Source organism: Halyomorpha halys, unplaced genomic scaffold (genome assembly GCF_000696795.3).
Source record: "Halyomorpha halys isolate HHAL.00 unplaced genomic scaffold, Hhal_1.1 Scaffold421.1, whole genome shotgun sequence".
NCBI lineage: Eukaryota > Metazoa > Arthropoda > Insecta > Hemiptera > Pentatomidae > Halyomorpha > Halyomorpha halys.
In genome coordinates this window covers 1,567,134-1,580,631 of record NW_027109834.1, presented here as the reverse complement: position 1 = coordinate 1,580,631, position 13,498 = coordinate 1,567,134, and the positions used below count along the sequence as shown (strand labels likewise).

The following is a 13,498-nucleotide window of genomic DNA, read 5'->3' as shown; positions in this document are numbered from 1 at the left end:
AACTGTTAAATTGCAATTAATCCATTTATTATAAAGCTTACATAGCAATTTTTAAAAAATGTTATTTAATGAACATGAGCTATGTTGTTAGTTCCTTAGGGCCGGTTGCACGAAATCTGCATTAACTTAAAGACCTGTTACTGGTCTACAGTTTTGTTAACCAGGTTACCAAGGTTATCTGCAACTGAGAAAATGTCGGCAGATCACACTAGTGTTCTTGAAAATTCAAACCAAATATTGGTTGAACTTTGTAATTATTAAGTTTTTACCAAAGTTTTCTGTTTTCTTTCCTTCACTTATGCAAAGCTAAGGTAAGTAACATTTATCATTTTACAGTTACCATAAAATTAGAGCAATTTTCAATCAGTGAATCATAATTTATTAAAACAAATAATGAAATCCTTTTATCAATTCATTTCAAATTTCTTCCCCAGAAACAAATCATTATTATTAAAAAACTGCCAATAATAATGAACAAAAAGGGTGTATTTAATGTAAACTCAAATAACATAAGTCTACATAAAATAAATAGAAAATTTGGAAAAGGATGGAGAAATTATATTTTCTCATTAGTGCAATTAGATTGCAATTGTTGTTTCAGTATGAACAAGAGAAGCCCGAATTTCTCCCCTAGAGAGGAGGAAATGCTCTAGGGATTGGTAAAAATATATAGCAGTATCATCAAAAATAGATAAACTGAGACAGTATACCCAAAACTAAAACTAGATTAGATTATATATAATCTTTTCAATTTCTTGAGACAGGTATTTAATTTTTAAATAAATTAGTTGGTGTAATTGGTGATTGATAGGGTAATAAAGAGTGTTGAGACTTAAATGGATAACAATGAATTTATTTTAAAAACTTGATTGTTGAGAAGAAATATTAGATTAGTGCATATGAAATGTCGTATTTTTAAGTGAATATATAAAACTGTATATCTTTTTTCACAAACTGTTTATTTATTCAAAATATGTTCCATTCGCATCAATACACTTATCCCAGCAGGACAAGTGTAAAGCATAGATTTTAGGTTTAAAGCATAGATGCCCGTCTTAAAATTCTGATCTTTAGAATCAATAAATTCAGATATCAAATTTTTTCAGGTTATTTTCATTTTTAAACTATTACCGTAAAAACAGATCCAAATGTTTAAAAAAATGAAAGTAGGTTGGTGGGAGATCAAGTGAGTGAACTGGGTGCTGCAAAACTTCATATTTCAATTCATTTAATTTCACAATCGTTCAGTGCGAAGAATGCAGCCATATTTGGCATGTAGCCGTCACAGTCATTTTGGGTCTTCCTCACAGTTCGTGCAGCTTTTGCAGCATTATTACCAAGTTTATACTCATACAAACAAATTACACGAATATCGGTGGAATTCATATTGGTACAAAATTCAAAACAAATAACAAAAAGGAACACTTATGAGAAAATCACCTTTGTTGAAATGTGACTCTGGTGATGGACAGTACAACTATAAACGAAGTTATGCCAAAAACAAAAGTAAGAGAAATATTTGCATGTAAAAAAAATCCAATATTTCTAATTCACTAACGTAATAGGAGAAGTATAATTTAAGAAAGTATAATTAAGTTCAAAATATAAAGAAGGCTAGCAAAACAAATTTGCTGTAAAAAAGCAGTACCAGATAGAAAAAGGAGGTGGGTCAGCATTAGCTGAAGAAATATTTATTCAAACCGAAAATGATTGAATTGAAGTACTTGGGGCCCAAATCAACAGCTACAGTCAAAATCACTGAAAACAATTTTCATCCGATCACTGAAAAAATTATTTAGTCCAGGACAGAATACTTTTTTTCCCATTATTGCTAGAGTAATTAATTCTTTGAAGTTTTCTTCATCTGTCTAATCTTCTATCTCGATCTAATCCATTTTATTAAATTTGGAAAGAAACAGAATAATAAAATACACCTTTGCTAGATAACAGAGCCAACTGGAACTATGGGAAATTTCTTGTATGGTTACCTAATTAAACATAGATTTGCTCTAAATATCAGTTTAACGGGCTAACATTGGCTGGTAAAGTTTACTGCCAGATTTGAAGGTTAACTTGACTAGCATAACAGATAATTATTGATTTTATCCAAGATTTCACTAATCGTAGTTTAAACTGGGATGGTGCAACCAGCCCTTACTGTGTTTATTTTATATAATTTAAAGGCAACTTCTGGCAATAGTTTTAAACCATACAAATCAAAAAATTTTATACAAGAATTTTTATTTTTAATAAGAAATAAAGCATAAATTTGTATAAAAATCAAGCTTATTTTCTCTCTGTAGCAGAAAACATAATTCGATTGTTAATAACCCTCTAACTATATGATTATAGTTTTATTTTTAATTAAGAAAATAATAGTCAAGTAAAATCATTTAATTTTTAAGAAATAAAAGATCAACCAATAAGATAATATAGATAATAGAAATATCTTTAAAATAAATATAAACGTAGTATGTATTCCAAATATGTATAATTTTTAAAACACCACCTTAATTTATAATGTGCTAAACTTATTTATCTAAACTTGATAAATCTGTAACCAATAAAACTAACATGCTTAAGAAAACAGAACCTCATTGATTCAATCAAATGTGCTATTTACAATTTTTACAAAACTGTAATTTTTGAGACTAAAAAAAAAAAAAAAAGGAAACTGATTTCCTTTTAACTATTTAATTTTTTAAATATATTTCTTATTGGCAAAGAGTATCAAATAAGCAATGCGAGAACACCATGCCAAAAAAAAGAGATATATGATGTCCCATCCAAGGTGAGCATACAGGAAACTAAAATACAAATTACTCACCATTGGCCTGTAGTTAGCACCTGTTGTTGCAGCCATAGGTTGCGGAGTCCATCCAGTTCCAGGCTTTGCTGCGTTCTTGGGTGAATTCCACTGCATACCTCTATAAAACATTGAAATATATCCATAAAAATATGGATGATTTTACAGTCCTATCTGACTCCTTAGGTTCGGTCTTAAAATTATATGAATTTTTATGTCATGACTTAATATAATTCAATAGGCGGAGTGATTAAACTGTAGACATTACATAGTAGACACTAAGGTGAAGTTTAAGCATTAACTCAAATCCATGAGATTAAAAAAATCTAGTTGAAACTACTCCACATGGAATGGTATCAAAAAAACTTGTAGTTATAACTAGGGGATATTTATAGCTACCATTTAACCACACTAAGCAGTAAGTTACAACTCTAAAAACAGAAGTGGTAGCATCAACTACGTTTTAATCGCTTCACCTAATAATCACAAATTATCATTTAAAATTTTACAAAGAGGTAACCTAACCTAATGCCTAAAGTATGGTAGCAATTCAAGTCGCATTATAATGCTTTAAGCACAATTCAGATCCCCTAAAAGGTTTGTTCCAACAGCCACTTCTGAATGCCCAGAGCTGTACAGAGCATGTGCAGTACAGGTTTTGGGAGGCAACTGTGCATGCTCCACATAATTCCAGACTGTCAGAAGCGGTTGTTGGAACAAACCTAAAGTGACAGTGTAAAAACAACGCGTATCGAGTTGATTTCAATTTTGCCTTAGAAACAGTAAATATATGAATTTCCTACTTTAGTGAAACAAAACAAAAGCAACTTTCATGATACTTACAAATTAGACTCCAACAAGGCTCTTTCACCGTGGCAAGTTTATGAAGCAATGGATGGTTAAGTGAGCTTGAAGATTAAAAATAAAATAAGTCTAGAAAGTAATCAGTAGGCTGTGATGAAAATCCCAACATGCAATCTCAGTACTAAATTCAAAAGAATGATAGAGAACAGTGATAGGAAGCGTTTGTATAATTAAACTGATTGTAAAATTAATGATCTAGCTATACATGAAATGAAATAGGCACAGTTAATAAAGTGAACAAAACTGGTGATTTAGTTCTTTTAGAATTTAAACATATTAATTTAAAAAATATAAAACATGTAGAAAAAAAAAAAAAAGCATAGAGAAGTAGGAAATTCTACTTCAACTATTGAACTTTACTGATATTGCTATGATTAACACTGTGTCTAAATTTTTAGGCTGAGTTTAATGAGTATCTATATAAATTAAATAAATAAATTAACAATTAAATAAAATTTGAAGACTTTAAAATGACTACAAAATAAATTTTCATAACTTCTCCAAGACTTCCAAGGTAGACTGTACCTCAGAACAAGATAAACGTAGGTCTAAATATTACAAATTTCAGGTTATTACATCATTTTATGTAGAATTTTATTCAACATTAAACCATAACAATTTTAGCCCGTTGAAAAGTCCACTTTAGCATTGCCTACAGGGTAAGAACGCAGGTTAGTTTTAACTTATGATGAGCAGTTTTTGTACTCTCCTGAAAAGTTGGCCAAAGATGATTTATGTTAGTCTGGTTTCGAGGCACAGAAATCACTGTACGCCTGGACACGCTTTGAAAAACAAATATCACATTCCACAGAAAAAAAGAGCTAGAATAGAAATAAAAAATTGAAACAACTAAAATTTAAAAAAAGATATTCTTTCTTCCTTACAAAAAAACAAAACGAAATATTGAGATTTTATTTTTAGAAAAATAAATTATAAAATCCTCATACGACTGGCAGAACAAATATTGAGATGACCAGGATCTTGGGGTTCTACTAAATAATGAATAGATCATATAACATAAATTAATAAATAAACGCACGCACGCACGCAGATTATTTCAAACCTTAGGGATCCAATGGTCAAAATGTTGTTAGATTTGAGAAAATTTCTAACAGCAAGAAGTAATTCAGAACAAAAACAATCAAAAATAGAAAACAAAATTAAGCAGTAAACAATGAATAGAAAATGTCTTTCTTTAGAGAAGGACTACTTACTTTGCAGTCTGTTGAGTTCCTTTGTTTATAGTGAGATTTTCTGCTAAGAGTGCAAGGCTTGTGTCCAAATCACCAGTCAACACCTTACCAGGCTGAGGCTCACTACCTCCTGTAAATATAAATATTAGAACCCAATAAACCTTGATACTACCTAGGTAAAGTAATTATTTGCTATATCTAAATATTATTGTTTTAAGACAACTAGTTGATAATCAGGATAAAATAGTGTTAACAACAACATTAATAAAAACTAATTATAATTATAAACTTTATAAATAAAATCTATGTGGAGCAGCTAATTGCAGATAATAGTCTTAAGATTTTTTTTTTTTCAGAGTAGATAAATGATTGAACCATTAAATTTATTTATCATTCCTGATTGAAAACTTGAAATTAAAAAGATTTCTTCTATACAAACGAATTCTTGAGAATTTATGAAACATAGAGAAAGACTGATTCCTAAAAGTAGCTATGAAGTAGGAAAAAATTAAGAGTAGACAATACAATAAAAATAAGTTTTATTCGTTTATTATAAAACATGAGTATTTCATTTGTAGGAAGTAGTCACACCATTTTTTAAGAAAGTGAGTGTGGCTCTAAATATTTTCAAAATAAATTTTCAAGTCTTACTGATTCTTATCCACCAGGGCCTTGTTTCATAATAAAGTACAAACTACTACTATTAGTCTTGTAGATTTATCTTAATTCAATTACCCAGACTTGTGCAATAGTAACTTGTACTTTAGTGTTTTTTTAAGTCCTGTAATATCACTAATAGTCATCCCTATCATGAAAACAATAAGTATTAGTGTAATTATCACACTAGTTTCTACACTTGAACTATGAACTAATACTATAAGCTTTCATTATGAAACAGGGCCCTGAATGCAGTAATTTGAAAAAGTAACTGATGATAAAATATAATAATAATAACAAGATAACACAGACTAATATCGAAGGTATTTCCACGAAAATACCATTTTGAATTTTTTTGCTACCACACTACGGAAGATAAGTATTTGTATTTTTGTTTATCTAAAAAATAAAAAAGTTTTTATCCTACAAATCGAGAATTTCTATTCACATTTTAGAATGTGAATAGAATTTTAAATATCAAGGAACAAATCTGGTTCCCTGTCAGTGTGTCTGGCTGTTGGAAAATCTACTATTATTAATCCCTTATGATAATTTTTTGAGATTGTGTGAGTTGTTATTTAAATAGTCCCACATCAATTCCACCCACTACACATGCGCAAACATATTTTGCTTAACAATTAAAATTCAAAACTGGCTCATCCCATCCAATTTGAAAGTAGTGGATAAGTGTAAAATGATTCAGCATCTATTTTATCAAACATCCTCCACTACTTCTGCTAATACAAGAGTAATTGCATTCTCCTTTACATAACTATATTTAGATAATGACACATCTTCTCAGGCCAAAAGTTAAAGGAAAGTATATTTTAAGTCAAAAAATGGTTCCGCATAAATTTTATTGAATTCTATTTACTATTTTCAATTATACATATTAAAAAACCATTTACCGCAAAAAGCCAAATTTCAAAAACAGCTGGTCCATAGATTTTATTCTTATTTGACCTTGCACAAATATAGTTAATTATGTATCCAATATAAGCAAATTTGCAGGAAGTAGAAAATTTATTTTAAAAAAAAAATATGTGATTAACTTTCTTCTTTTCTATAAATGATATTTATCAACATAATAAATTATTGAAAACAATGTATATAAGTGCATTAATTAAAATATTTGTTCATGACAACAGCATGATTACGTTATAAATGCTTATTATTGAACTGTGATTTAATGAACAAATAAAATGTTACTTCCTAGGAATGACGTTTTAGGGAAAAATCGATGATCTATCATGATAGCCTCATAACCAACTTTTTCAATATAATTTTTCAATTTACATCATTTTTTTTCTGATAGCTCTGTGGTTTAATTATGAACTTATTCAAAGGATTTCAACTAATTTTCAAGCCACATAACAATCAGAAATAGGTTTTAAACAAATTGAAAAAAAAAAAAAAAAATGATGAAAAAGTCAGCTTTGGGGATATCAGGTGAGAGCATCGGCATTTTGTTTATTCACTAAACCCTTAATATAACTTTTGAAATTAGTTATGATGCAAACTATTGATCAGAATAAAGTATAAATTGGCTAAAATGAGTAAAGGAGTGCATTGTAATCCATGCATCAATATAAGTGCGTTGCTTTACACTATTTGTCAATTGATAATTTAAATAAAAATCAAGAGCTCCTGACAGGAGGTGAATTTCAGAGAAATTAATTCATTTTTTTTGCGATGTCATTATAAACTATATAATTTTCGAAAAATACTAAATATAAATAGATAAACTTTTCCCGCAGAAGCTCTTCTGTAAAATTCATTCTAATAATCTTACCTTGCATGGCAGCCATCGGAACCTTTGCTGGGGAAGAGGAAGATGCAAACATAACTGGTTGGGATTGTTGGAAAGCCTGCCCAGGAACGGATTGCTGAAAGGCCTGACCTCCAACACCTGGTGGTTGGAAAACTTGACCTGGTATTGTAGGTTGTTGGTATACTTGACCAGGAGCTGACTGGGGATAATTTTGTTGGGGAAATGCCTGTGGGGCGGGCGGAGGTTGCTGAAATTGTGTTGGTTGTTGGAAAGACTGTTGTTGTGGAGGAGGCTGTTGCTGGAAGGATTGCTGTTGTTGTTGTTGTGGAGGAGGTTGCTGAGGGAATGACTGGGACTGACCCATTGCAGCACGAATCCCATTACTCAGATCATCAAGGGCAGACTTGGGAGGGGAGGAAGGGCGTGGGGGTGGAGGGCGAGGTGGTGCCTTACCCTCCCCAGCAAAGGGGTTCACTTCACCGGCAGCAGCTTGCACATAAATGTTATCTATCAATCACCCAATTGAAATTTAACCTAATTTCTAATGTTTTAATCTATATCCAATAAACAAATAATTAAGGGGTAAGTAATACAGTCAAAAGATAATTTTACTACTATCAAAGTCTTACGACAAATAGCATTAAATTTTCTTCTAGTTTTCTGTCAGTTCATTAAAAAATAGGTCAGTGAACTCTTAAATATCAAAAGGAAAATTACAAACAGATAAACAACTGTATCTGTCATCAAACATTGTGAAATAACAAATCAATTGTAACAATTCTTCACCAATATAACACCTGAAGTAACAAAATATTAAGTAATTAATTTTTTTTTTTTTTTAGTTTTATTTAATGGGTAAATCATAGCAGAAAAATTAAAAAGAATATCAATAATAATCGTTACTAAGAAGTAATAATATTACGCGGTACATTTAAAACTATGATCGAGTAATAATAATGGCATAGATCTATTACAAGTAAAGAGTTATAAAACATATACCTATTAGAAATAAATCTGAGTAGAGTAAAAAATTCCAGAATTTCCCGAGTAGAATAATAAAATAAGATAATTAATAATTGATACCAAAACTAAAGTCAAGTAAAAGTAGGTAAAAAAAAAGATAGCATCATACATTGATCAATAATTATGGGAGAATTTTGAAGTGTAATGAACAAACCGAACCCACGGCTAAACTTTTTTTTTTAATTTTCTATTCAAATTTGTAAAATTAACTATCAATAACTTAATAAGAAATATTTCACAGGTTATTTAACAGACAATTAACTAACAATAAATAAATACTCAGTAGGAAACCTAATTATATAAGGTATAGTTGTTAATAATGTGAAACATTTTACAATGTACTCAAATTTACTAATATATAACAAAATATATTGCTACAAAAGTTAACAACTAAAAAAGTGTTTATTGAAAAAATATATATTTAGTTATGAGGAGTGAGATGAAAGATATGAGTAATGTGAAAATTAAGTAAACTAAACGGTGATACAGCAGAGAGAAGGTAATATGCAGAAATATCAGATAAGGATTTTTTAATATATATAAAAAAAAAAAACTTTCACTAAAGAGAATTCTCTATGAAAATGATAACAAAAAGCAAGTTACAGACCTGTTTGTGGAGGTAAACAAGTTCATGCCTGAATCACCAAACTAATTCTCAAGTGCACTATACTTTAAAAATTTGCTCGCAAAAAGGTTAAGTTAATAATAGTTTTGAGTTAAAAAAAAAAAATACCATTAGTAAAGTGAAAAAACAAAACAGAAATACCTACTCAAAGGGAATTCGAGATTCGAATAATCATATCAAATACTAAGTTAAAAACAAAAAGGCAGGCAACAGACCATAAGAAAGACTGTATTTTCCTTATGTCAAAAATAAAAAAAAATAAAAAATCATCTACAAAAAATACATGGTGCACAAATTGAATACATATAATAATATAAAACTCACCTGGTGCTGTTGTAGATGTTTGATCAGCAGAGCCAAAGACAGAGTTGAAAGCGTTGTCACTTACAAAAGCATTTGCTGGCGGAGCAGCTGAGTTGTTTATATTGTTCATTGCTCCAAAACCTACAATATAGGCAGAAATAATCATAACCCAAATTGTTCAAATAAACTTAATTTATTCAAAATTAATTTAATAAATTTATGAGAGAAGAGTCGAGCCACTTTGTTATTTATTTTACACTTTTGATTTGATCCTTTTATTTGATGATTTTACTCACAATACTGTAGAATTTTCTCCATTCCAAAAGCACTACTTGATTGAGTTATTTGCAATGACCCATCTTTTGTTCTAATTAACAGCTTGAAATAAGAGAGTGCTATAAAATTCAGCAATAACTGTCCTCTGTTCATCTTTTGAATTCCAGAAAAACATGGTGAGAACTTTCCCTGTTTAAGGAAGACCCCTCACACATTTTGAATATGATATCAAGAGCCTGCCTATTGGCAAACTCATAAAATCGTAGGATCTCTGGACCCAATGGGTCTGAAGAGGAAGACAAAGTGAAGACAGTCTCTCCTCAGAGCCACATCATTTCTGGCTGAGATCAACTTTTCAGTATGAGTGAGTGATTCTTCACCCTACCTAGGCAAAGGGAGAGAGGCGGAGTGAGGGAGAGTATAAAAGAAGAAACAGTCTTCAAGTTCCATCAAAACCCTCAATAGCCCATCACCAATCAACAACCAAGTAAAACTGCAATATCTTCTATTATTCTATGTAATAGCATTCAAATTAATAGTCAAAATTAAATTTACTGACAACTAACCACATTGTACACCCCTCTTGGCTTAATCAATAAAACCAATTATTTTGTAACTCATTGAAGGATTATAGGTTCTATTTTCACTTTTCATCGTACTTAATTTACTTCATTTACTCCATTCAAATATAGTCCACACCATTCATACAGGCTTACCAGCAAATTATAATTAGTTCGGGTAATATCCCCCAACATTGTGCCCTAAAAGTGGTGGCCAAGAGTGTTAAGACATCAACAGAGCAATCTTGAGTCAGAAGGAAATTCAATAATTCTGCTTAGATAGAATGACATTTATTTCATAGCCTGCAGAATGAATCTTGACCTTCCTACTTTGGCTAGATTAAATTGATATGCCAGAAGTGGTCAGGTATAGGGAAAATAAAAAACTGTACACACAATTCCCACAAAATATCAGCAAGACTGACACCCTGCCATGCCAACAACAAAACTACTAGTTGTACTACTGACGGAGGTACTACCTTCTCACTCCACTTTGTTGAGGCCGTTCCGTTTTAAGGGTAAGTTAGAACGGCCAATCTCCAATATTTAAATCTGTCATTAATAAAAAATATAAGCAATAATATCCATATAAAATAAAATTATGGTTAAAAACATATTATTTCCACCACATTACTGACAACTGATTATGGTTATGTTAATCTTACCATTGGACATCCACATATTATTTTGAACAGCTGGCTGAACTGGTGGTGGTGCAGATCCAAGAGGCACTTGCTGTGCAGGTGCACCAAATATGTCAGCAAAAGGGTTGCCAAGTTGCAATAAATCGTCAGAGGCTTTACCTGTTTGCTGAACCTAATAAAATTAATCACTAATTTTAATTTTAATTAAATGCATATATTGGACATGTACTAATGTGATTGTTGATATTACACAATAATATTTAAGAAAAATATGTATATACCTGTGGCTCAGCTGCAGGAACAGGAGCCCCAAAGAGATCAACGATCGGCTGTGTGGGAGATCCAACCAGGAAAGGATTAGTAGCAGTTGCAGCTCCACTATTGGTTGGAGATTGCACCTTGGACTAGAAAAATAAATGGACTTTATTCACAATTTTCAAACACATCTTTGCTTGTTTTTTTGTCAATTCTATAAAAGAAATTTAATTTTTAAATGATGATAATAATAATAAGTTATAACTACAAGAACATTCTCTATAATTTCTAATAAACGGTAAATTGTGATCATTACATGTCTTTCACTTATTTATTCCACAATTTTTAACTCAGTCAAGACATTTAGATCTAACAGGGAGAAGAAACTGACCTCAAATTGTAATTAATAGAGCAAGAGGTTAGCACATACTAATTACTGTTTTCTCACATCACAAAGTTTAGAGAGGATTAAATGGTTTTGAGTAAATTTCTATGTTTTGTCTTGATGAAGTAGTCAAAATTTATATTGCATTATGAATGTGTTAATTATTGGTTTTATAAAATGTTTTTCCCCAATTATCAAGTGTAACAAATAAGCAGTATCAACAATGTTACAGAAGAGATTGGAGCTCTAAGAGGAAATCAGAAGCAGAGCCATGGATAGAGAAAAAGAAATGATCGCCAAGGTTCCCATCACTTGAGGTTCTCGAGCCCTAAAAACTTAAATTAATAACTAATACATTACAGAACAATTAATTGTCTTAGGGCACCTCTTTACTACCACTATGGATATTGGGAGGAAGATGTTCTATACTTTTTAACCCAACCTTCTCCCCAGCAGGCTCTATCAAATCCCCCATGGCCCCTCAAGGTCTAAGCCCACCGTCTAGAGAATATCAAACAATAATATGTAAATTATCCATTCCAAAGAGTTGGTTGATTGTTGAAATAAAATAAATTACTTTATAGTGGTTAATAGCAGCTTCTTCTTCAGCCAAAGCTTGCTGCCTGAGAGCATCATCACCTCCTTCTACTCCATGTGCTGCCGCTGCTGTGCCGAATGCACTGCTAGTGGAACACAATGCTGATACACCGCTCTTCACATCTGTCCTTTGGCTGCAAACAACAGAAAATGGGATAGTTGTAATTAATAATTTCCGGAAAAATTTGATCCAAACAAAACTGAAATAAGATATTACCTTTCTGTGAGAATATTGTTAAAAGGAAAAGAACTTGAGGGGAGGAAAGGATTAGCGGGAGACTGTTCTGGCTCTGGGCTGATCCAAAAAAATTAGAAAATAATCTGTTAATGCAAATTAATTAAATAATAAGTTAAAAACAAAATATATGCTTCTAATAATATTTCCAATGATCAATATATTTCAGAGACTTTGCAATCTAGTATGGAAATGATGGTACTAAAACAACAAAAAACTGACAAGAAGTGATAAATATCTAATAATAAAGTAAAAAACATTAATTAAGAAATATACACAAAATTAATTTTGGCTTGAATTAAAATATTAAAACTTTTTAAAATGTTTCATACTGAAACAGTATGGTTATCATATTATTTAATTTTGTCAATCTTATTTTAAAGAAAAAAATGTTTCTCAAAGATAGAAGTGAAAAATCAAAGATTAGCATTAATATCTGGAGTAGTCGACATTGAACGTAAAACTGAAGGTAAGAAGCTAGCTCAGTCGGTAGAGCATGAGACTCTTACTGAAGTAAATAATTATACTGAGATTTTACTGTTCTATTCATTGGGAACCTCAAAAAATGGAATAAACATGTTGATGACATAACTGCTCTAAGCAAGATGGCAGGGAGTAAATATTGAAACAGAATTTACTTCATTGATCACCACAGACCAAGTCCTACTTTTAACCTGATACTCTCAAATTTTTGCAAACTTTAAAATTTGCTTGATGATAACTATATTTTTTCAGTTTAAGTTTTCGATACATAGTGTTATTTGTAAGATTTCTATTCATCGAATAAAACCAAATGGTTCGAGAGAAGTAATTTTTAGCACAAGTTCTCATCACAGTACTTTTCAAACAGATTTTAAATATTTTTTTTTTTCATTCCCATTAGTAACAATACTTTCTCGTTCTCTCATTCCCACATATAAAAACTATTACAGGTGAAGCACCCAAATTGTTAAATTGGTGTGATCTTTGATGGCATTTTCTACTTAATCAGGCCTACAGAGCGAATGATTCTTTGATTGACATCAGAAATTAATGAAATATGTTCAGCAATTTATCTCTACCAAGTTTTTAATGAAGAGGAATGTGTCTTAAATAACACAAATTTCACTCCAACAAGATTTATTTTGTTTCAAGACGGGAAATTAAAGAAAAAAAAAAGAAAGAACTATTCATAATGAGATGTAGATAGTTGACCGTAGATTAATGCTTGAAGAAGTTTGTCGGGGGGTGCGGTCAGCAAAGAACAACATAAATAAACAAAACCATTGGCATAAAATAAATAAATATGGTTTTGTTTATTTATG

At 30.7% G+C, this 13,498-nt stretch overlaps 1 protein-coding gene across 1 annotated transcript in view; it reads right to left on the bottom strand.

The window, feature by feature from the left end:
• Positions 1 to 1,224: 1,224 nt before the first annotated feature.
• Positions 1,225 to 13,498, bottom strand: part of LOC106692216 (phosphatidylinositol-binding clathrin assembly protein unc-11) — a 25,569-nt gene continuing 13,295 nt past the window's right edge. Inside the window, exons 5-12 of the mRNA XM_067048005.1 lie at positions 11,940 to 12,093; positions 11,004 to 11,126; positions 10,744 to 10,894; positions 9,264 to 9,383; positions 7,313 to 7,798; positions 4,885 to 4,993; positions 2,828 to 2,927; positions 1,225 to 1,347 (exon numbers count right to left, since the gene is read on the bottom strand). Of these exons, the coding sequence (XP_066904106.1) occupies positions 1,225 to 1,347; positions 2,828 to 2,927; positions 4,885 to 4,993; positions 7,313 to 7,798; positions 9,264 to 9,383; positions 10,744 to 10,894; positions 11,004 to 11,126; positions 11,940 to 12,093 (1,366 nt within the window). The remainder of the gene's footprint in view (positions 1,348 to 2,827; positions 2,928 to 4,884; positions 4,994 to 7,312; positions 7,799 to 9,263; positions 9,384 to 10,743; positions 10,895 to 11,003; positions 11,127 to 11,939; positions 12,094 to 13,498) is intronic.